This window comes from Podarcis melisellensis (genome assembly GCF_964234715.1).
Source record: "Podarcis melisellensis genome assembly, chromosome: 16".
Taxonomy (NCBI): Eukaryota; Metazoa; Chordata; class Lepidosauria; order Squamata; family Lacertidae; genus Podarcis; species Podarcis melisellensis.
Window position 1 is genome coordinate 23,274,153 of NC_138533.1, and position 25,162 is coordinate 23,299,314.

The 25,162-nt window shown below is 47.6% G+C and overlaps 1 protein-coding gene across 4 annotated transcripts in view; it reads right to left on the reverse strand.

Annotated features, from left to right (window-relative positions):
* NF2 (NF2, moesin-ezrin-radixin like (MERLIN) tumor suppressor) overlaps nucleotides 1-25,162 on the reverse strand; it is a 102,368-nt gene that overhangs the window by 51,515 nt on the left and 25,691 nt on the right. For all 4 annotated transcript variants that reach the window (XM_081892397.1, XM_081892399.1, XM_081892396.1 and 1 more), the window contains exons 3-6: nucleotides 17,617-17,739; nucleotides 15,818-15,901; nucleotides 2,995-3,063; nucleotides 1,550-1,632 (exon numbers count right to left, since the gene is read on the reverse strand). In XM_081892397.1, coding sequence (XP_081748523.1) covers nucleotides 1,550-1,632; nucleotides 2,995-3,063; nucleotides 15,818-15,901; nucleotides 17,617-17,739 — 359 coding nt within the window. The remainder of the gene's footprint in view (nucleotides 1-1,549; nucleotides 1,633-2,994; nucleotides 3,064-15,817; nucleotides 15,902-17,616; nucleotides 17,740-25,162) is intronic.

A 25,162-nucleotide genomic window follows, 5' to 3' on the forward strand; every position in this document is an offset into this window, starting at 1 on the left:
AAGCACACACACAAACTAGAGGCTGTGCCGCCGCTCACTTTGCTTGCCAACTCCGTCTGGCAACAACACCCCTCTGGCCAACCTTAATCCTCCCTTGCACTTCACCTAAACCACCCTTCCTGGCCAAAAAACCCCCACCTCCATATGCAGCTGCCTGCCTGCCTCTTTCTCCCTCCTCCACTGCCCCAGCAGCTCTCAGAAGTCTGTTGTCACACCATAGTGCAGATCACCACCTATCAGTGGCCAAGCAAACTGCTACATGATGACAACCTTCCCTTTTTATTATATGTAAGAGATATAAGCAAAAAAAAGATCCACAGCAAATCCCTTCCTGCAGGTTTACTGCATCCTAATTTCTGTTAAAATGGATGTTCAGCAAAGGAAATATGACATTTTTATTTTCCCCCTTCCCGAAGACCCTAAATTTCAGGGGCATAGTTGATCACCCTTAGCGAAAAGAAAGAGTTGCCCACTGCTGTGTTGTAGGGTGCAGTAGTGGTGGGTGCTACTGATACTCAAAGGGCAGAAGGCAGAGGTATCAAAAGTAGGCAGAACCAGAGCCAATGAGATGCAGGGCCACCCCATGGGCTAGTTGTAAATAAGAAGGGAGGCTGGTGGGGAACTGCCCCATTTGCCCTATTGGGTCAGCCTCCACTATTATGGAGGGAAAGGAGCAGAACAAAATAAGGGTAACTAGGAAGCTACCCGTTTTCTATGCTTGTCTTAAAGTAAAAGGTAAAGGTACCCCTGCCCGTACGGGCCAGTCTTGACAGACTCTGGGGTTGTGCGCCCATCTCACTCAAGAGGCCAGGGGCCAGCGCTGTCCGGAGACACTTCCGGGTCACGTGGCCAGCGTGACAAAGCTGCATCTGGCGAGCCAGAGCCGCACACGGAAACGCCGTTTACCTTCCCGCTGGTAAGCGGTCCCTATTTATCTACTTGCACCCGGAGGTGCTTTCGAACTGCTAGGTTGGCAGGCGCTGGGACCGAGCAGCGGGAGCGCACCCCGCAGCAGGGATTCGAACCGCCGACCTTTCGATCGGCAAGTCCTAGGCGCTGAGGCTTTAACCCACAGCGCCAGACGTCTAAATGTTATAGGACTTCCACAATGATCCCTTCTCTAGGTCACAAGCATAAGTTATTTGTCCATTATTCTCTGATAATAATAATAATAATAATAATAATAATAATAATAATAATAATAATAATTATTATTATTATTATTATTATTATTTATTTATATCCTGCCCTCGCCAGCCGAAGCCGGGCTCAGGGTGGCTAACAACAATAAAATAATCAGACCTATGCTTTGCTGCCATCCTTAAAACAAAGGACATGAGATTCTGCTTTCAGGGCAGGCTGCACATCAACTCTTAAGATTTTTCAGATTCCTATAAATTTCAAAATTTCCAGCTCTCATGGTTATGAATTTAAAAACTTTGGTTGGTATGCCAGCTACTATTTATTTCGTAAAATTTATATACCCCTCGATTGGAACAAAAACCCCTCAAAGTGCTATGAAAATGACACTGAGGATGCAAAGACTCACCTGGCTCTGCCTCGATGTTGGCCATACCAAGCTGTTATTCTTTCTTCCCACATTTCCGGGGTCATCTGGTATAAGTTTATCACCTGAAGAGTGAGACACAAAGCCATCTTCAAATATCTGCAGGGCTGTCACATGGAAGGTGGAGCAAACTTGTTTTCTGCTGCTCTCGAGGGCTGAACCCAAACCAATGGATTCAAATTACAAGAAAGGCGATTCCAATTAAACATTGGGGAGAACTTTCTGAGGTTAAAGAGCTGGTTAAACAGTGGAGTGGAATACCTAGGAAGGTCATGAACTCTCCTTCATGGTTTTTAAGCAGAGGTTGGATGGCCATCTGGCAGGGAGTCTTTAACAATGTTTGCAGGTGTTTGGACTGGGAGTCCCAATTCTGCAATTCTAGGATTCTAGGATCTATAAAGTAGCTTAGCTCAGTGGAGCCCCACCTACCTGCAGTTTTGTCACAGAAATGAACAGTGCAGGCTAATGGTCAAAGTTGGACCATGTTTGAAATACCACATCCTGCAGGATGGCTCATCAAGTGGTACTATATTGTCTTTGAGCCACTGTTGCCCAATATAAGTAACTGAAGCAGACAGACAGAGGCATGGACACAGCGCCTTACTTACCTTTCCCAACCAAGGTATGCATCTTTGCATCTCAACAAAGTAGGGAAACAAACCACTTCCAGTTCATCAAATGGCAGTTCATTACAATTACATTATTAGCCCAGGCAGACAGACAATTAGGCTTCTTCAAGCCCTAAAGCAGTCGACCCTCCAAATGCTTTTGGGACCACAGCTTCCATCAGCTGTAGCAGGCTTCCTCAAACTCAGCCCTCCAGATGTTTTTTGGCCTACAACTCCCATGATCCCTAGCTAGCAGGACCAGTGGACAGGGATGATGGGAATTGTAGTCTCAAAACATCTGGAGGGCAGAGTTTGAGGAAACCTGAGCTGTAGGGATCTGCCTTATATAGAGCCAGGGCCTTTGTATATCTAGCTCAGTACTGTCTACACTGGCTGGCAGCAGCTCAGATAGGAAATCTTCTCCAACCCTACCTGGAAATGCTGGGGATAAAACCTGAAACCCCCTGCATGCAAGGCAGATGTTCTGCCCCTGGGCTACAGCCCTTCCCCAACCAAGAGCCTTTGTGAAGAAGACCAAAATAATGGTCATTATCTTCAGCAGAGCTGGAGAGCCCAATCTGGAAAATGTGTTTGGGGAAAAGGCAATTCTGATGTTCTGCTATCATGTAACAGCCATCCCATGTCCAAGGCAGCCAGCAAGCTGCTTTATGCCAAAGCAGACCAACTTGTCCCTCTAGCTCGGTCTACACTGATCGGCAGCAGCTCTCTGGGGATTCAGGCCCGACATGCTGCTCTCTGCCTAAGATCTGAGGCTTCTCCGCTTTTGCCCGTGTCCAACTGAGCAAGACAGAGCCTTACCCGCTTTGGAAGCAACTCTTCTTGGGCCAAGAAGCCACGCTTGTGAACAGTGGGGTCGTAGTCACCGTACTGGAGGGGAAAAAACACAAAACAGGGGTGTGTATTGTTAAAGCAGGGGGGTACTTATCCAGCCCTGGCACAGAAAGAGACAGAGACAGGGCCTGGTGCATGAAGAGGAAGAGATAGCTGCTAGGGAAGGGTCAAAGTCCCAACTCCCAAACTCATCCACTGAATGCAACAGTGTACATCGTTATACAGCTTCCGGACAATGCTGAAGATGTACCTCTTTACCCTGTTGTTGTTGTTTTAATTAATTGATGCATTATTATTTATTATATTTATTTTCCACCTTTATTTTTCCAGTACGCTCAAGGTGGTGTACATGGTTCTTCCCCCCCCCCCTTCATCCTCACAACAAGCCTGCAAGGTAGGTTAGGATAAGAGATGATGACCAGCCCAAGATAAGCTTTGTGTCTGAATCTCCTGGTTTCCCAGGTCACAGTCCAACACTAACCATTACACCACACCAGTAACGATTAAATTGTCAATTTAGGTGCATATTTTTTAGGGCCCCTCTTAAGTTTATGATGGTAAGTTGCTTTCAACTTTTTTTTTTAATGCTGTATTTTAACGTCGTAATCCGCATTGGGACCTTAGGGTGAAGAGCATTTAACAGGCCAGGAAATGACCTTCTGTTTATTGTAAAGTTTTCTTTATTTAATCGTCATCAGACCAGAAGACAATTCTCTCCTCTGTTAAGGACGGCATAGTGCAATCCAACTATGGGCTTTGACTGTGGTGGGGTCAATGCAGATTCCCACCCCCCACCTCCAAGCCTGTGTTGGCTTCTTGCCTCATCCCAACCCCACAAAACCTTAAAATCAGAATCTCGCTTTTTAATTTTAGAAGAATTATTCTCTGAGCATCCCAGAGGCACAGTCTCACACACTGCTGTACAAAACCGAGGGCATTTCAAAGCACACAAGTTTTCTGTACTCTCGTCAACATATATATTAATATCGTGTTTTTCATTTATTTCTCGTGCAGAAGAGGAAACAACAACTTTTTTTTTAAAAAAAGAGGATTTTTACAAGCTTTCAAGAAGAAGAGGAAGGGGAAGATATGTTAAATGTTTTTTCCCCATAGGAGATGTCCTGCTAATGGCCTGTGCCATTCGCCCACAGATATTGATTTTAAATCTTTTGTTTTGTTTTCCCACCCCCTGGGGCCAGATGGCTAGTTGAGGATGGGCGATCAATAACAGCAGCGGGTACTGCAAATAGCGAAAAATATACACATATTAGGGAAATGCACTCTATGCAAGAGCCAACCATGCCACCGTCAGGAGAATGAAGAATAATAACACTATTTTTGCAAGAGATCATACACATTCAGCGAATCACTGCAGGCCAAGTTTGAGAAATGACAATGCGATCAAAAGATGAATAGGTACAGAACAGTGGGCAACCTTTCAGTGGCAGGCAGGGCTAAAAGTAAAACATGTGGAGAGTAATGGATGCACACTTATGTTAGTAGGCAATGTTGCATGTTTCTATACACTAGCACAAATGCACACTGCACACATCTCTCCATCCAGAGAGGGAAGAGGCATTGCTGCAGTTAAAGGACATGAAGGGATAGCTCAGCTGGTTAGAGCATGGAGCCGATAACACCAAGGTTGCAGGTTTGATCCTCATATGGGACAGCTGCGTATTCCTGCATTGAAGGGGGTTGGACTAGATGAGTCCCTTCCAACTATGATTCTATGATTCTATGTTCCAAATGAGTTCCTTGCAACTCTATGATTCTATAATGCTATGTTCCATACGAGTCTCTTCCAACTCTATGATTCTATGTTCCATATGAGTCCCTTCCAACTCTATGATTCTATGTTCCATATGAGTCCCTTGCAACTCTATGATTCTATAATTCTATGTTCCATATGTGTCTCTTCCAACTCTATGATTCTATGTTCCATATGGGCAAAAGCACTTGGGAGGAGGAGCAGAGCTAGAGTCCCAAGCAGCCCCTACAGAGAGGCCTGCAGGGCTGCATTTGGCCCACAGGCCTGAGGCTGCCCACCCCTGGTGCAGCTGCAAACTACAGAGTGTGCACAAACTTAAGCACATCCGTGCATGTCCAAGGAAGCTGGAAGATTCGGGACAGGTAAAAGAAAGGACTCCTTCCTGCACCGCAGGGTTAACCTATGGAACTCATTCCCACAGGAAGCAGTGATGACCGTCATCTTGGATGGCTTTAAAAGAGGACTGCACAAATTTCTGGAGGAGAAAGCTCTCGATGGCTGCTAGCCAGTTTCTGGAAGCCACAGGAAGAGAGACTTGGTGCTCATATTTTGCTTGTGGGTTTCCCATGGGGGCATCTGATTGGCCACTATGAAAACAGGATGCTAGACTAGATGGGCTATGGACCTGATACAGCAGTCTTTTCCTATGTTCTTAATATATGCATTTTTGTGCAACCTTCCCCCTAATAGATGTTTGTACACCATTTTTGGGTTGGAGAACTGTATCACAAGATTGGGAGGGCTGCGAATCTTGAAGGCTCACCTGTCATTTTGGAATGTGCAAATTTAGATAAGCGTGCACTGAATTGCATATCAAACCGAATTTCTCGCCCACCCCTAGTTCTGACCAAGCTGCTCTCCTGAAGTCTTCCACATCAATGCCAGTTCCAGGAGATTCTGCAACTGTTGACTTTATGCCGTTTTCTATAGCTTTCAGGGCGCAGATCTTCCACACAACAGAAGCAAAATAGGATTCTGTAGCTATTATATGGGAACAAAAGTCTGACAACTATTTTGGCAGTACAGAGCAGAGGAAAATAAATTGGGCTGGGGCAACCTTCTCAAAGGTTTGAGTGGGGCGGAACCGCTCAGGGGAAAACGCACAATGACTATCACCAAGCAGTAATCTCAACATGTTTTCTTTAACAAAAAGTCTGAGGAAAGCTTTTTTGTGTGTGTAAATAGGGCTATTTTGTGTGAAGGAATCGTTTTTTGTTTCTTGGGGAAAAAAGACCCTGCCTATTCTGAACTTTACTAAGTATATATACACACACAGTACATATACAAAATTGTTATAATTACACTAAATCTATGGTGACCAGGAATAAAATGGATAAACACCCACATACACCCAACCATTTTTATTCAGATTTTTATTTTTACTTTTACAAAAAGAAGTTGAAGATTGCAGTGTGAAGGAAAAGATACTTTAAATGCCTGCCTATAATTGGTTAGAATGGGGGGGGGGGGTAAACACCTTGTAATTTTTTTTATATATAATAATATTTATTAAGATTTTACAAATATAAGTTTAAAAACACAAACACAGAAACAGACAAAAAACAAAAAACAAAATTTAAAAAGCAAAATTAAAAAGAAAAAATCACTCTTTCAAATATTGTACCACTCATTAACTTATTTTCATGACTTCCTCACACCTCCCTTTTTTGTATTCCATTTATAGGTTTGTTCAGCAAATTCATACCCTCTTATTTTACCCTTAGTTATTTTCCTCACTTATTGTAACTTCTAATCATATTGCTAGAGCCACTTCGTTTCATTCCAACGTCATTCACATTCAAAAATTTTACAATATTTCTGTAAGTAAATTTTAAATTTCTTCCAATCTTCTTCCACCGACTCTTCTCCCTGATCTCGGATTCTGCCAGTCATTTCCGCCATCTCCATGTACTCCATTACTTGCATCTGCCATTCTTCCAGAGTGGGTAGGTCTTGTGTCTTCCAATGCTAAACACCTTGTAAATTTCTTAATATGCAATGCATTTTTATCTTACCAATAAAGGAAAAGGTAAAGGGACCCCTGACCATTAGGTCCAGTCGTGGCCGACTCTGGGGTTGCGGCGCTCATTTCGCTTTATTGGCCGAGGGAGCCGGCGTACAGCTTCCGGGTCATGTGGCCAGCATGACTAAGCCGCTTCTGGCGAACCAGAACAGTGCACGAAAACGCCGTTTACCTTCCCGCCGGAGCGGTACCTATTTATCTACTTGCACTTTGATGTGCTTTCGAACTGCTAGGTTGGCAGGAGCAGGGACCAAGCAACGGGAGCTCACCCCGTCATGGGAATTCGAACCGCCGACCTTCTGATCGGCAAATCCTAGGCTCTGTGGATTAACCCACAGCGCCACCTGTGTCCCTCACCAATAAAGGAAACACCCTCATAATTTCCCTGGATTTTTAACAGATTCTAAACCAGCGAAAAGCAGGGGCAGAAAATCAGTCAAGATAAGATGCAACAGGGAAGACCAAGAAATTGGAAAACTGGAAGACAGAGAATGGAAAATCTTTAATATGGCAATTTGTCCCCAATGGACAGAGCAAGTACTGGCAACGAAGCAAATGTGGAAGATGATTTTGTAGAGCAGTGGCTTGGGCTCATACCAGGGTCAAGACCTAGTGAAACTGGGGCCTCAACGCCAGCATCGCAATAACTTTCCTGTAGAGATCTGAAATGCTGCAGTGAAACAGTGCACTGCTCTTCAGATTCCCCCTATTAAGAATAATGATACCAAAGGTAGAATTGCATACGAAACCAAATATAAGCCAGTATTTGTGTAGTGGCTGGAGTGCTGGCCTGAGACCTGGGAGACCAGGATTCAAATCCTCACACAGTCATGAAGCTCACTGGGGGACTTTGAGACCATCACTGTCTCTTAGCCTAACTTATCTTGTGGGGTTGTTGTAAAGATAAAACAGGGAGGAGGAGAGCTCTGTAATGCTGCCTTGAGCACCTTGGAGGAAAGGCGGGGCAAAAATGTAACAAGGAAAAAGGCCTCTATGTATTGTGGATATTTTTTACACGCTATCAGATGCTTCAGGTTGCATTTTTTTGGGTTACAGACCCGCTGAAACCCAGAAGTACCAGAACGGGTTACTTCTGGGTTTCGGCGGTTGCGCATGCGCAGAAGCATTAATCGTGCTTTGCGCATGCGCAGAAGCGCCGAATTGCAACCCGTGCATGCACAGATGCGGGGCTCCGGGTTGCGAGCATGCCTCCCACACAGATCACGTTCGCAACCTGAGCATCCACTGTGCATGATAAATAAAAAGTTTTAAAAAGCTTTCATCCATGTAAGCAAGATTTAGATGGGCAGCTGGAGACAGCAGCCAATCTGCCTGCCAAAAGCACTTTTACCTAAATTGGGCCACTAAACAGCACCAAAATTATTACTCACGAGGGTTCATACGATCCATCATTTTGAGCCGATACCCTTCAAATAGCGAGAAGCCCGATGAAACTGTCAATTTGGAAATTAGGAACTCAAGCCAGATGCTCCCATAGAACATGCAGAAGGAATTCAGTACAAAGGGGCACGTAACAGCCGCCCCCTGAATGGGTGTTCCAAGAGAAGGCCATTTACAAGTAATATATCTAGATATAGATATATATGTACCGGAAATATTTTGATTCCATTTTGGCCCGCCGATGAAAGAGCTGCCAGCGTCCTGCCATCATTCACTTATAAAGCCAGGACGTGATTTCATACAGTAATTAACCCCGGTATGCAAAGAATTTCCTCAACATCCACGAGGAAAGTCAGAGGGGAGGAGAGTCCTGCATGGCAGTTTTTTAAGCAAGACAAATGATCAAATAAAGCGAAGGCAGGAAGTCAGGAGTCCTTCTCAATCAGCCTCTATTTAAAAGTTTTGAGCAAGGATGGGGGGGCGGGACGACGCACGCTACAGAGCTTGACAATCAGCATCAACAAGCTGCCCACACACATCCTCAAGGCGGCAAAAGGCGTTCGGTGCGAAAAAAGAGGGGCTTCAAGGCGGAAGTGCCAAATTTGGAGCCGGCACAGATGCGAAAGGAAATGCCCCATCAGCATCTGACTCAGACTCCAATTTATGCAGAAAACTTCGTAAGGGAACATCCAGGGAGGCGCTGGGCACCTGACAGCTCCCCACTGGTTTTGGTAGGAGCAGAGATATTTGGGGGGAACCCAACCGCCAAGAGAAGGGTGTGGTCCAGAGCATTTATGTCCAAGGAAAATGGATTTACAGTTCCGGGCAGTCGAAAATACTAAAAATTATGGGGAGGGCTCTTAACAGATTCATCAGTGCAACTCCAGGGTCCATCACAGATTGATTATGGGGCTAGGTGGATATGAATCAGTATGTTTATTATTGCTTCTATAATCTCTATGCCACCTTTCAGTATAAGACACCTGATGGAGCATGCAATCAGCCATCATCATAAAATTGCAACCAATCCATTAATCAATCGAAGCACAGAAACAGCGGGCACAAAAATCATGAAATTCGGCAAAGCTATGAAAACATGTTGCAATGCGTAAGAACGTAAGAAGAACCAGATGGATCAAGCCAAAAACCCATCTAGTCCAGCCTACTGTTCTCACAGTGGCCAACCAGATGTTTGTGGGAAACCTGCAAGCAGGACCTGAGTGCAAGAGCAACTCTCCCCACCTGCAGTTTCTAGCGAACGGTATTTAGAAGCATGATTGCCTCCCACTAACAGAGGCAGAGCATAGCCATCGTGGCCAGTACCCAGTGGCGTAGCGTGGGGGGTGCAGGGGGGGCCGGCCGCACCGGGCGCAACATCTGGGGGTTAGGGTCAGGGGGCGCAAATCCACGGGTTGGGCGGCGCAAATTACTTGCCTTGCCCCGGGTGCTGACAACCCATGCTACGCCACTGCCAGTACCTTAAAAGTCTTCATGAATTTACCCAATTCTCTTTTAACATCATCTAGGTTGGTGGCTATCACTACCTCTTATGGGAGCGAGGTGAGTAGAAAATGTCTTTGCTCAGTGCAGTGGTGCTAAATGGCACTACCATTTAGATCATGGTTAGGCGAATTAAGGCCCAGGGGCCAGATCCGGCCCAATCACCTTCTAAATCCGGCCCGTGGATGGTCAGGAATCAGCATGTTTTTAACATGAGTAGAATACAGTGGTACCTCGGGTTAAGAACTTAATTCGTTCCAGAAGTCCGTTCTTAACTTGAAACTGTGAAGCACCACTTTAGCTAATGGGGCCTCCTGCTGCTGCCGCGCCGCCGGAGCATGATCTCTGTTCTTATCCTGAAGCAAAGTTCTTAACCCAAGGTACTATTTCTGGGTTAGCGGAGTCTGTAACCTGAAGCATATGTAACCCGAGGTACCACTGTATGTCCTTTTATTTAAAATGCATCTCTGGGTTATTTGTGGGGCATAGGAATTCGTTAATTTTTTGCCCCCTTCAAAATATAGTCTGGCCCCCCACAAGGTCTGAGGGACAGTGGACCGGCCCCCTGCTGAAAAAGTTTGCTGGCCCCTGATTTAGATCCACACTTCATGAAACCACACTGGGTGACCTTGAACCAGTTCCCTATCTCTCAACCTGACCCACCTCACAGAGTCATTGTGCAGCGTAAAATAAGGAGGGTTAAAAAAACAAGCCGACTTCTTCAAGCCCCTTGGCAAAGAATGCAAATGACTAAAAAAAAGACAGTTTCTCCTTCCTGCTTCCATCCAAACTCGGTGCGTGGTGGCCCTTTTGGATAAAGGTATTAGGACCTTTATTTTAAAAACAAAAAGGGTGCAGACCAGCGAAGATGACAATGCTAACTTAACCAGCAGCAGACGACGACACAGTTGAGCTCACCTGACCTATGTGTCATGAGCCAGGAGTCAGCTTCACCTCCTGAACAGCAGCCTGAAGGGGGAGAAGGTGGAATGACTCCACCTGCAGCTGATCAGCCTTCACAGAGAGAAGGCACTGATGAGAACCAGCTGGCTTTGGCCTTCATAAAGAAAGCATTCAGCAGCAGCCAGGTGCTGCAAACAATGTCTGAAGTTCCTGGCTCTTCCTTGCTGCTTCCTTGCTGCTTCCTTGGCTCCCTGATCTGGACTTCCTGACTTATGGCCTGGACCTTTGGCTCTGTGATCATCTGGATTCCCTGACCTCTGTACTGGACCCATGACTCTGTGATCAACTGAACTCCATGACCTCTGGACGGTACCCTTGACTCTGCTACGATATGGGTTCCTTGATCTCTGGACTAGACCCATGACGCTGTGATCATCTGGACTACATGACCTTTGGGCTGTTGGACTTCGTATGTGGATTCTGCTCTCAGGAAAGTGTTCCTCGGAGACTCCTAGCCACTGCTTGCTGAGCAACGAGATTCAGACAGGGCTACAATACTCTGATCGGTTCTGTTGCTGTTGCTTTCCTAGGAGTAGAGGAACACCAGCAAGTTCAGCATAGTGCAAAGGCACTAGCAGAGCCAATCTGGTGTTCCCGCCAGTGCATTTCCAACACACCAGCAGTAGGAGTAACAAGGCAACTGACCAAAAGTGGTAGTAGAGTTTTGCTTTCAAACTGGATATTCTATAGTCCTAGCAAACCTTATTTTGACATCTTTAAGAGGGACATTTTTAAGAGGTAGACTTCTAACACTGAGCAGCCCCTCCTTGTATTTCTCAGACACATTAAGAGAGAGACACCTTCCTTCACGAATCCCCAGAAAAGGCACCTTCACAGCAGCTTTGCAATAATTCAAGTTTAACTGACTGGAGAAAAGTCAAAACCATTTTTTAAAACAATAATAATAATCTTTAGATCAGCTGACAGCCTTACTTATGAGTTCAGAGCACGGTTAACAAATAGCTCGGGAGTGATTTACCCAAAGCGAGCCAAGATGAGGGATTGGTGATTCAAATTTAGGAAAGGGGGTGGGTGGCTGTGAAAATGAAGGATAGCATACATTCTTCAAGATATGTTGGCTTGCGTAACCTTGCAAACTTTTAGGAGAAAAAAAGCACACGCAGAGAGCGCTTTTCAATTAAACGAGATATTTAAAAGTGTCACGAAAACGGTTCTTCTTGAAGGAACACTGATTCATGTTTGTGTTTTTACTTGTAGATTGTCTTTCTATCACGCAAACATCTGGTTTCACTTGCACCAAATAAATTTGTTCACATTTATATTCAAGATACCAAAACATTATTAGTTTCAGAAATAACAAATAGAGGGAGGGGGGAGGAGCAGCAGCGCTGGAAGGAGCTGCAATACTACAAAATCCAAGGGGCCGTAACAGGCAGAGTCACTTATGACGATGACTCACACTTTTAGGAAAAGGAATTGGCCCATTTATTGCTTTGAGAAAAGGGCATTTATTGGGCCTTTTTTAAAAAAAAGCCACATTTTTAAAAACACCTGCCCATGAGCACAATGGCATGAATGTAAAACAGCTGAGGTGGCTAACCTCCAGTTTTGGGGGAGCTAATCTGACTCATGTTGACTGGGGCTGATGGGAATTTTGGTTGGGAGAAGGCTGTGCTACACCTTTTGAAAGAGGGAGCAGCAAAAGTAAGCAGGGAGTCTTTGGGGAGGGCATGCAGGGTGGGGAAACTTGCCAGAGTGCCAGGTCTACAATTTATCCCCTAAAAGGCAAAGGTCTGCACCACTGGCACTAGCAGAGGTGTGACAAAGTAGAGAAAGTATTTCTTCCTTTTGTGCCCCATGCAGGCTTCTGCGGAAAGACCTGTCTCCTTGCCTGCTCCAGGAAGAGGAAGGAGAAAATGGCAGCGGCTTCCAAGACAACGTTGATACACCATAGCCAGCCACATCATGTACATGTTTTAGCAGGAACATAAAAGAGGAATCTGGCCTTGATGTCAACATGTCATGGGGGAAAGCGGAGGGGGGGAGAGGTGTGCCACAGACCTGCAGCCCATGTCTGGTCATTCCTTATGTTAATGACCAGGTCTCACTTATTAGAAGAAGCAGGGTGGTGGCCACCCACCTAGAATCTTCCAAGTGCCCCTATTTTCCAGGGACAGCCCCGGATTTACAGAAGCCATCTCACTTCCTGATTTGATCCTGGAATGTCCCGCTTTTCCTTAGACAGGGATCAGCAAACTTTTTCAGCAGGGGGCTGGTCCACTGTCCCTCAGACCTTGTGGAGGGCTGGACTATATTTTTTTTGTGTGGGGGGAATGATTGAATTCCTATGCCCCACAAATAACCCAGAGATGCATTTTAAATAAAAGCACACATTCTACTCATGTAAAAACAAGCTGATTCCCGGACCCTCTGTGGGCCGGATTTAGAAGGCGATTGGGTCGGATCCGGCCCCCAGGCCTTAGTTTGCCTACCCATGCCTTAAAGGTAAAGGGACCCGACCATTAGGTCCAGTCGTGGCCGACTCTGGGGTTGCGGCGCTCATCTCGCTTTATTGGCCGAGGGAGCCGGCGTACAGCTTCTGGGTCATGTGGTCAGCATGACTAAGCCGCTTCTGGCGAACCAGAGCAGCACACGAAAACGCCATTTACCTTCCCGCCAGAGCGGTACCTATTTATCTACTTGCACTTTGACGTGCGTTCAAAAGCACCCATGCCTTAGGATGTCTCTATTTTCACTGGGGAAATGTTGGAGTCCTGCGACCCCCAAGCCAAGGAGATAAGTAACTATACAACCTTTAGAAGACATCTGAAGGCAGCTCTGTACTGTGGTACCTCAGGTTACACATGCTTCAGGTTACACACGCTTCAGGTTACAGACTCCGCTAACCCAGAAATAGTGCTTCAGGTTAAGAACTTTGCTTCAGGATGAGAACAGAAATCGTGCTCCGGCAGCGCGGCAGCAGCTGGAGGCCCCATTAGCTAAAGTGGTGCTTCAGGTTAAGAACAGTTTCAGGTTAAGTACGGACCTCCAGGACGAATTAAGTACTTAACCTGAGGTACCACTGTACAGGGAAGTTTTTAAATGTTTAATGTTGGAAGCCACCCAGAATGGCTGGGGCAACCCAGTCAGATTTACAGTAAATTTATTGTTGTTATTACTGTGGAATAGGACATACCTATTTTCCTCAGAGAAACATTGGAGGCTGTGCCCACCTTTTCTAAGAAGGGAAATGCAGGATCCGCCACACAGGGTGTGGTTTTGCCACCCCTCTAACCTGCCGCCCGGGGCACATGATCCCTCTCGTGACACCCACATACCCCCAATCTGCATCTGGCCGCTGGTGAGAGGGTTAGTCACCACCGACAAGCAGATTTACAGAACCACCCTGCCTGCAGTTTCTCAAAAAGATGTGCATGACAACATTATATTTCCAGCCACAAGGCCAACAGATGAAATAAACGAGCAAGAGCTCCTTTACAGGAAGAAGAAATGTTATACAACCGTGTGCTGAGGAGAAAACACACAAAGGAATAACGATTTTGGAGCTCAACAGGTAGAAGACGGCGAAGTCTGCTCCAGAGAGCTACTTTTCTGCCAATTAGAGGTGTTCTACGCACCCCCTGCTTGAGAACATGATGCACAGGCAGCAAAAGGAGACTATCAACGCTCACCCGTGTGGTCTAATAGCAGGACGGTGCACAGGGGCTCAATACATTGCAGTCTTTTGTAAACACTTATTAAGAGACTCATCTTCCTCTGCGGGTCAGTCCCCTAAATGAAACGACTATTTTTTTTTTTTTGGCTAAGGAAAAGGTAAGATGCATTAGTCACCAATCGTTGGAGCCGCAAAGAATACAGCATCAACAATAAGCATTTATCAATATTTATGTCTCAAGCATCGCCTTTCTACACTACTGTTACCCCCACAAGCAGTGTTCTTTTCCTCTCATTTTTTAAATGAAATGACACAAGAGGCAGCAGGCGGGTGGGGAAGCAGTATAATCAGTGAACATAGTAAGCTATGAAGGTTTGCTAGATGGGGGCAATGCATGAATCTGCCCCCCCACACACACACACACCATTGAAGTTGAAGATGTGGAGAAGCCATCGATGGAGACTGCAGCAAAGCCCTGAGACGCCACACATCTCATCTTCGACATAATGAGGTATCTGACCACATTGCCAAGGCGAGTGCTGGCCCTTCGGCAAAACGAGGCCTGCTGTATGGGCAGGATCCCTTCTTTACCCAGTAGGTAAATCTCCATCTCCCACAAGTTCCAAAGAGTTCAGAAGCCCGTTTCACTGAAACTCAAGAGCAGGGCTTTCAGCGGTGAAACGGCATCCCTGTCGGGATACAACAGGCACCTGCTATCGGCACTTTTCTGGCAACAAGTAGAGAGTTGTTGTTTTCCGACAGGCTTTCCCAGCTGGATAAATAGGTCTCTGCTATGAGTATCTACTTTTTACATTTATCTGCTGTCATTTCCTAAGATTTTTTTTTAAAAAACTGTTTTTATTGCATTTTGAACACTGCCTTGAGACATGTGGGTGGAAGGCGAAAAATGATGGTGGTGATATAGGAAACGAGAACTCTGAGGTTTCTTCAACAAAGCATCAAAATGAGACGAAGGAGCTGCACCTGTATTGCTAGCCCCGCCCACAGCTGGCCTGGGCTCCTCCCATTGCCCGTAACAACTTAGGGTCACTTAACCACGTTATACGCCCCCCTAGAACAATTCAGTCTGTGGAACTGGTAGTGTTACAGGTACCACATGATACGCGTTCCCGATTGGTAGGAAACTGACCTTTCAGCTTTGCTTCATCCACCCTTTGGAACTCCCTGCCTATTGATATCACTGTGCTCTTTCCGGTACCTACTAAAGACATTTTTTATTTCAACGAGCCTACCCAGATATGTAGAATGATAATGTGTGTTTTAATCTGTTTTTTCGCTTGTCACTGATTTCTTTTTCGAAAGTTTAAAGTTGCTGTCTTTAAGTGTATTTATGGATAATTTAACTGTTTTTTTTCTTTTTGTAAACCACTTTGAAGCTGTTGAGTTTGTTTGCTTTTTGTTTGTTTTACAGTCGAGCAATGCATAAATTTTATGAAAACTAAAATAAAATAGTCATTCATGCCGCTGTCCTTACCTTGGCTTGGACTGCGTAAGAGGCAAGGAGGACAGATGCCTCCGGTGGACAGGAAATCTTCTCATCCAATATCTGCTTCTTCACCTGAATAAAAAAAATGCAGGAGCTATAGCGCAGCTAAGAAAGACAACTCCAGCAGACAGCCACAATGATCTCCTTTTCAAAGCGTCTACTCCAGGGGTCAGCAAGGTTTACCTCGCCTGGGCCAGTTCACTCCAGCGGAGATCCCTCTGTGGACCGGATTGCGCGCGCGCCTGTGATTTCCAGCGCCTGCACAGATGCAATTTTCTGCGCCGTGGAAGCGAGTCGTCGCGCTGCGCCAATTTAGCGCAGCGGACAGGGACTCGCCAGGCAGGTGGCTCTGTTCGGGGATGGCTCATGGGCCAGTTAAATGATCCCCGTGGGCAGCTTGTGGGCGGCTTGTTGCCCAGCCCTGGTCTACTCTATGTATACAACCAAGTCTGGATCCAACCCCAAATTGATGCCGCCCCCAATACTCTGGTTTCACCTCAGATCGTATAAATCTTTCGCCTTTTACCAAATTGATGCTGCCCCTGCCCCACCCCGTTTTAACATGCAGAATATTGTTTGGCACAGCAAGGTAGGTCACTGTTCCCATTTTACAGAAGAGGAAATAGTGGCTGAGAGGCAGCAACTTAACCCAACATCCCATAGAAATATCCAACTGAAGCAGGAATAGACCTGGCCTTCTTCCCTGATCCAGGCACAACACTGTAGACTAGGGCAGGGAAATGCAGTCCTCTAGACCTTTATCTTAGCCTCGGGACTCTCTCCCAAAACCATGCCACACCCAACACTGGTCCCCTTCCACATCCTTTGCGTGTCACACTGGGATGTGTCCTTCAACTGTAATAACGTCTTCTCTTCCTAGATGGGGGGGGGGGGGTTAAAAGCCTCTGACTTCTTATTTATATATTTATTGCATTTATATCCCAGCTTTTACTCCAAGGATCTTAAGGTGGCGTACATGGTTCTCCTCTTCCTCCTCATTTAATCCCCACGACACCCCTGCAAGGTAGGATAGGCCGAGGGGCAGTGATCGGCTGAGTGAGGATTTGAACCTTGGTCTCAGGCTGAAGTCCAACCCTGTAACCACTATAGGTAAAGGTAAAGGGACCCCTGGCCATTAGGTCCAGTCGTGGCCGACTCTGGGGTTGCAGCGCTCATTTCGCTTTATTAGCTGAGGGAGCCGGCGTACAGCTTCCGGGTCATGTGGCCAGCATGACTAAGCCGCTTCTGGCAAACCAGAGCAGCGCACGGAAACGCCGTTTACCTTCCCGCCAGAGCAGTACCTATTTATCTACTTGCACTTTGACGTTCTTTCGAACTGCTAGGTTGGCAGGAGCAGGGACCGAGCAACGGGAGCTCACCCCGTCGCGGGGATTCAAACCACCGACCTTCTGATCGGCAAGTCCTAGGCTCTGTGGTTTAACCCACAGTGCCACCCGCATACCTAACCACTATACCACGCTGGATTATGGCTTACTGTGCAAAGCTAAGGCTCACACCCGCAGCTCCGCCCGCTCTCACCTCTGATCCTGGAATCACAGAATTGCAACTGTAGAGTTAGAAGGGACCCCCAGGGACATCTTGTCCAACCCCTTGCAATGCATCAAAATTAAACCCTTAAGGGCTCCCTTTCAGATGCTGGATTTTCAAAGTCAGAAACAACAGATGCCTCCTGACTGCCAAAATATGCAATGCCTCCATTCCGACTTGAAAGTATTTTCCCTCCCGCTGGGTCAGGCAAACATGAGTCTCCCTTACAAAACACGTACTTGAAGGAAAAATAGGTGCTGAGTGATGTCCTGAACGAGCTCGTCCTCTGCGTTCTCTGGGTAAAACTTGGCCAGGAAGTGAAAAGTGACCGGTTCCTCCTTTGGAACATCATGGTCCAGGACCTGCAGAATTAGATCTCCTTTTAATCTCTTGGAAGAATGTATGAAAAGCCTTGACCATCACATTTGGTTTCTGTGATGGGACGATGAGCTGCTTGTGCGTAAAATGCAAGTCCCTCAGAGTTTGATCAGGTTTTCAAACCTCTGCCTGTGACGGAGCCCCTCCAGCATGGCTGCGTCAATCACTAGTAGAATCCGAAAGTGGCTGCTTTCGGAATCGTTTCCAACATAAAAGCTCTTTAACGGAAACACGTCGTCTGGCCTCTCGGCGTGACAGTTTCCGGCGAGGTGTGGGTGTCCCTATAGGAGGTCCTGAGACCTCCCCACTGTTTTCGCTGGAAGCGTCTCTGAGCCATCCCTCCGACTCACTTTCCCTTGGAGTTCTTGCTCGCCCTCTACTGGTTCCCTCTTCCGCTGCTACTCCTCTCTCAACCTCAGTGAGCCTTTGCGCCCCCGGCGCTTTAGATGGCAGTTCCCTGACATCCACCTCCCCTCCAGGGCCCCCTTCACCCCCTCCCGTCTCCTCCCCTACTGGCGGTGAGGAGGTAAAACCCCTGAAAGAACCTCCTTCGTCTTCCGACGTCGCGAACACTTCCCTCCACTTGTTGCTGTTCCTACTCTCTCGGTAATCTTCGTCATCGGAGTCCACTCCCTCTTCCAACTCCGACTCCGCGAACCCTTCCATTTCCTCTTCCTCATCGGTGGTGCCGAAATACTCCCTCCTAAACCTTGCTATCGGCTGAGGTTTCCTCGGGAACCTTTGGTGGAACGTTTCTGTTAAAACCTCGTCATTGACTTCCTCTGCATTCACCCAGGTGTTTTCTGACTCCGGTTCCCCTTCCCACGCCACCAAATACTCCACCTGATTTCCCTTCCACCTGGAATCGAGGATTTCCGCTACATGGTTGCGGCGTTCCCTCTCTTCCAAGGCTGGTCCCCTGACGTACTCCCCTTCACGTCCCCCCCTGTATGGTGACAGTAACGACCTGTGGAACACTGGGTGCAATTTCATGTGGTTGGGTAATCGGAGTTTGAAAGCTACCGGGTTGACCTGCTGAATGACCTCAAAGGGTCCCAATCTTCTGGGCCTCAATTTCTTACAACCCCCTTTGAACGGCAACCCTTGGGTTGACAACCACACTTGATCCCCCACCCTTATGGTTTCACCTTCCCTTCTGTTCTTGTCTGCCTGCTTCTTATATTGTGCCTTAGCCCTTTCTAAGTTGAGCTGGAGCTGATGATGGATCGCTTCCATCTCTTCTACAAAATGTTCAGCCGCTGGGACGCTCCATCTCTCCCCTCCTTCCCCTGGAAATGCCCTGGGGTGACACCCGTAATTAGCCAAAAAGGGACTCATCCCTGTGGACACATTCTCCGCATTATTGTAGGCAAATTCTGCCAACGCCAACTTTTCGACCCAATCGTTCTCTCTGTCATTGACATAACACCTCAGATATTGTTGAAGAATGCCATTTGCTCTTTCCGCCTGCCCGTTGGTTTCAGGGTGCCGGGCAGTTGAAAAATTGACTTCCACGTGCAGCAAGCTCATGAGCTTCCTCCAGAACCTGGAAGTAAATTGTTTGCCGCGATCTGAGATCACCCTCAAGGGAGTCCCGTGCAACCTAAAGATGTGTTCTACAAACAACTTCGCTGTTTCTTCCGCTGTGACTGCATGTGAGCATGCTACAAAGTGGCACATCTTAGTTAACAGGTCTACTACTACCATGATGGCTGTTTTCCCCTTGGACTTTGGCAGATCCGTCATAAAATCTATTGATATCGCTTCCCAAGGCCGTTCTGGTGTGGGTAATGGTTCTAATAACCCTGCCGGCGCCCTTCTTTCCCCTTTGGCTCGCTGACATTGGTCACACCCTCTTACATACTCCCTTACATCTTCCCTCACCTTAGGCCACCAAAATTCCCTGGTGACCAACCACATGGTCTTGTGTTGTCCAAAATGTCCCGCCGTGGGGCTATCATGCAACTGCTTGAGTACTCTCCCCCTCAATTCACCTTCGGGTATATACAGTGCCCCTTTGTAATACAATGCCCCATTTCTTTCCTCAAAACCTCCGGGGCTCTCGCCCTCCCCCCTGAGACCTCTGAGCTTATCCTGGGCATATTCATCATTTTCCGTTTCCTCTACCAGTTCTCGTTGCCCCACCAGCGCCGCCCCACACACCCAGCGGTCCTCAGGGATGACATGTCTCTCTTCGATCACCCCCTCCCCTTCCCAATACTCTGGTTTGCGTGAGAGCGCGTCCGCCCTGACGTTTTCTGGGCCTGGCACATAACAAATTTCAAAGTTGAATTTGGAGAATTCCTGTGCCCATCTCACTTGTCGTTGGTTGAGCACTCGAGCTGTTCTCCAATACTCTAAATTCTTGTGGTCGGTGCACACTTGCACCTTGTGTTGTGCCCCAATTAATAAATGTCTCCACCTCCGGAATGCTTCGTGAATGGCAAGTAGTTCCCTGTCATACACCGTGTAATTCCTCTCGGATTTATTCAGCTTCCGCGAGAAGAAGGCACACGGTCTCCACTCCGACGCACTCCTCCCCGGTTGAAGAAGGACCGCCCCTACCGCCCGGTCGGATGCATCGGTTTCCACTCTCATGGGTTTTCGTAAATCCACATGCAGAAGTTGTTCTTCCGAGGCGAAAGCCCTTTTCAGTTCTTCAAAGGCTCGATCCGCCTCTACCGTCCAAACAAATTTCTTCTTGCTGCTGAGGCAGTCGGTGATGGGCGCCGTCAAGTGGGCAAAGTTCTTGATGAACTTCCGATAAAAGTTCCCAAACCCCAAGAATCTTTGCACGTCCTTCTTGGTCTTCGGTGTCTTCCATTCCAGTACCGCTTGGACCTTGCCTGGATCCATGGCCAATCCCTTGTCTGACAAGCGGTACCCCAGGAATTCCACCTCCTGGGTATGAAACTGGCACTTCTCCAGTTTCACCCACAGCTGGTTGGCTTGCAGCCTGCCCAACACTTCTCGAACGTCCCTCACATGCTGTTCCTCATCTTCCGAATACACCAACACGTCGTCTAAAAAGGCCACACAATTCTTGTAGAGCAAAGGTCCCAGAACGTGGTTTATAAAAGCTTGAAAACACGCGGAGCCCCCTTGTAGACCGAAGGGCATAACGAGGTATTCAAAGGCTCCCAAAGGGGTAAACATGGTGGTCTTCCATTCATCTCCCTTCCTTATGCGTATCAGATTGTACGCCCCCCGCAGGTCCAGCTTTGTAAAAATCTTTCCCTTCCTTACTCTGGTCAAAATGTCATCAATTCGGGGCATAGGGAAAGCCAGGGGCTCCGACACTGCATTGAGGGCCCTAAAGTCACACACCAGTCTCGGTTTGTCTGTGTTCTTTTTGTCCACAAAAAACACTGGGCTGCCCCCCACCGCTCGGGACTCTCTGATGAAACCTCGCTTCAGGTTTTTGTCAATGAACTCCCTCAGCTCCTGCATCTCCCTGTCTGACATGGCGTACAGCTTGCCTACTGGGAGTTGGGCCCCAGGGAGTAGGTTGATTTGACAGTCAAAGGGTCTATGCGGTGGCAGTTTGTCTGCTTCCCTTTCGCTGAATACGTTGCTCAGATCTGCGTATTGCGGGGGCACCTTCCCTTTGTCCATTACTTCCATCCCGGCTAGGGTGACTCTGTCTCCTCCCGAAACCTTCCCCTCCTTGCAGTGTTCTAGGCAATGCGCTGACCCAAAGGAGACCACCCTCTGATGCCAGCCCACTAGCGGATCGTGTAGCGCCAGCCAGCTCATCCCCAAAATGATGGGCGCTCCTCCCAGGATGGCCACATTAAACGCTATCTGTTCGGTGTGCCTTGCCACCCTCATTATCATCGGGACAGTCTGTTGGCTAACTTCTCCCCCCAACAGCTCTCTGCCGTCAATCGTAGTCACCTGCAAGGGGTTACTTAAAGGGATGGTCTGTATCTGGTGCTCAGCTGCAAACTCCTTACTCATGAAATTACAGGAGCTGCCTGAATCCAAAAGCGCCTTGATCTTTAGTGGGTGTCCGTTTGGCAGTTCTAGTAACACCTCTATCACTAAAGCGGGTCTGGGAGGTTCCGGCATGGGCACTTTCACTGCTCTTTGGCCTGGCTGCTGTGCCCCGACGGTGGCAGCCAGGCGTTGGCTTTTACTTGCTCCTTGCCTTCCTCTTCCTTTCCCCCAACAGCTCCTGCCATCCCTTGCCATTCCTTTCTTTGTGGGCAGACTCTGGCAAAGTGCCCTGGCTGTTGGCAGAGATAACATCTCTTGGCGCTCCTTCCCTCCTTCTTCCGCCCTTCACTGGGATTTGAAACTGCGCGCGCCCGCGCTGTTCCAACTTCCATCGGCTCTGCCGGCGGGAAAGGTGGCTCTGGAATGTCTGGAATGCGGAACTCCCTCCAACGGTCTCCTTTCCCTTCCCGCTTTTCCAAAGCCCTCGCCTCCTGGCGCGCTCCTATGCACAGCGCAGATTTGGTTAACTGATCCATAGACTCCGCCCTGGGCCCCCGGGAAAGCTCATCTTTGACGGTTGAAGAAAGCCCCTCTTCGAAAAGCATTTGGATGGGCTCCGCCGATAGGTCCCACCCCAATTTATGAATCAGCATAGTAAACTCAGTCCAGTACTCACGGACAGATCTGCTTCCTTGCTGGCAAGCCATTAACTGCCTTCGCACCACCCCCTGCTCAATATCGCTGGAAAACATCAGGTCCATGGCACGAAAAAACTTCCTCGTGTCCTTTAGGATCTCATTATTCGCTGCCATCAGGGGTCTAACCCAATCCTTCGCCCCGGATTCGAGATGGCCAATCACAAAAGCCACTCGCGATTCCTCGTCGGGGAAGTCATCAAACTGCAAGTTTAGAGCGTATTGCATCTCTGTTCTAAAGGCATGATAGTTCCTGGGATCCCCCCCGAATTTCTGCACCAATCCTGGCACCTTTCTGGCGAGCGGGGTGGTTTTCTCCTTTCCCTTTTCTGCATCCTGAGCCCTCCTCTCCTCAAGCCTCGCCGTTTGCAGCGCCAACTGGATCTCCAACGCCCTGTACCTTTCTTCCAGGCTTGGACCCCCTCCAGCTGCTCCTGCTCCTCCGGTTCCGGCTGGGTTGCTCATGATGCTTCTCCCTGCACAAGCTGGCTTTCGGTGACTTTCGGATTGCTGTGATGGGACGATGAGCTGCTTGTGCGTAAAATGCAAGTCCCTCAGAGTTTGATCAGGTTTTCAAACCTCTGCCTGTGACGGAGCCCCTCCAGCATGGCTGCGTCAATCACTAGTAGAATCCGAAAGTGGCTGCTTTCGGAATCGTTTCCAACATAAAAGCTCTTTAACGGAAACACGTCGTCTGGCCTCTCGGCGTGACAGTTTCCGGCGAGGTGTGGGTGTCCCTATAGGAGGTCCTGAGACCTCCCCACTGTTTTCGCTGGAAGCGTCTCTGAGCCATCCCTCCGACTCACTTTCCCTTGGAGTTCTTGCTCGCCCTCTACTGGTTCCCTCTTCCGCTGCTACTCCTCTCTCAACCTCAGTGAGCCTTTGCGCCCCCGGCGCTTTAGATGGCAGTTCCCTGACAGTTTCTTAACACAAAACAGAGCAGACCAAACTCCAGCAAGTGTCCAAAGGCACAAAGCATTATGATGAAGCCAAGATTCAGAAGTCCAGTCCCTACTCTGCCTTACAATGTAGGGGAAATCTACACATACATCAATAATAATAATAATAATAATAATTTGATATTTATACCCCACCCATCTGGTTGGTTTTCCCCAGCCACTCTGGGTGGCTTCCAACAAAATATTAAAATACAATAGTCCTTCAGATATTAAAAGCTTCCCTAAAGAGGACTGTCTTCAGATGTCTCCTAAAAGTCTGGTAGTTGTTTTTTTCCTTTGACATCTGGTGGGAGAGTGTTCCACAGGGTGGGTGCCACTACCGAGAAGGCCCTCTACCTGGTTCCCTGTAACTTCGCTTCTGGCAGTGAGGGAATGGCCAGAAGGCCCTCAACGCTGAACCTGTTTAAAGCACAGGACTTCTCTCAAAGAATCCTGGGACACTGAAGTTTCTTAAGGAGACTGGGAATTGTAGCTCTGTGATTGGTAAACTACAGTTCCTGGGATCCTTTGGAGGAAGCCACATTTTTCAAATGTGCTTGGGATGTGCTTTATCCTTATGGTGTGGGTCAGTCCTTCATTCTCTTAAAGGAATATTTAATAGTTTCCCTACTAGATCGCTTTGCCCCATATACACCCACTCAGCTCCTTCAATCAGCAGAACTGGCTCTTTTACAGGTGCCACATAATACCCATTCCGCGAGTGGCAGGACCTGCACTTTGGAACTCCCTGTCTATTGATATCAGGCACGTACCTTCACTTTTCGGGTCCTTCTAAAAAAACCTTTGTTTCATCAGACCATCTCAGATGTTTAGAAAACTGATGCAAGGCTAAATCTGTTCTCAGTCCATTGCTATTTTCACTTTTTTTAAGTCTAAGATTGGCGCTGTTAATTTTTCTTTTTGATTATTGTTGAATTGAAAACCACGTTGAGGGATTTCTTTACAATCAAGCAGCGTATAGATTTTATGAAATAAATACTCAGCAATGGGTATTTAAGATTCCCTGGTATGCTCCCCTGGCGCAAGAGCTGACCTGCGGGTTCCCCCCATGTGCTTTCTAGGCCTTTCTAAACGTTTAGACACACTTAAGACTTTTTACTATTTTCCCAGAGAAACTGGACATCCACCAATAAAGATTTCCTCGCTCTTATCTCGGAGTGGCCTTGCTCTTTATTTTCCGCAATGCTTCTGATACCCGGAGCTTCCCTAGTTAGGAAACCGCAGTGTAGCTTAAAGCCCCAGGTCTCTAGTTAAGACATAAGCATTTGCTTGGCACCACACCGCTGCCTTCGACAGATTTTGTAGCAGACAGTGCAAAGTCCCATCAGTCAAGGCAAACACATCCAGCTAGAGGGAACGGTGCGCTGAGTAAACACTCTTAATGCACAACATACGTCTGGTCCCGAAATGTCATCCAACTTCAGCTGCCTGGGAACAGATTAAGGAGAGGAAAGCCATCTCGAAGCAAGCTTCCCCAGTGAGAATTCGCCAGTACTACATGCAGCTCAGATATGCTAGCCTTGACTTATAGTTAACACTCAGGCTTACTGTGCAAAAGTTACAGCTGAGCTACAGGAATGAACTCGCAACCACTTGCTACCTAAGGAATCGGAGGCAGTAATCTTACGGCTAGTTTACTAAGAAGCTGGTCCCCATGGAATCCATGAGAACGTAAGAAGAGCCTGCTGGATCAGGCCAACGGCCCATCTAGTCAAGCATCTTGTTCTCACAGTGGCCAACCAGATACCCATGGGAAACCTGCAAGCAGGACCTGAGCACAAGAGAACTCTCCCTTCCTATATTCAGAATCACTG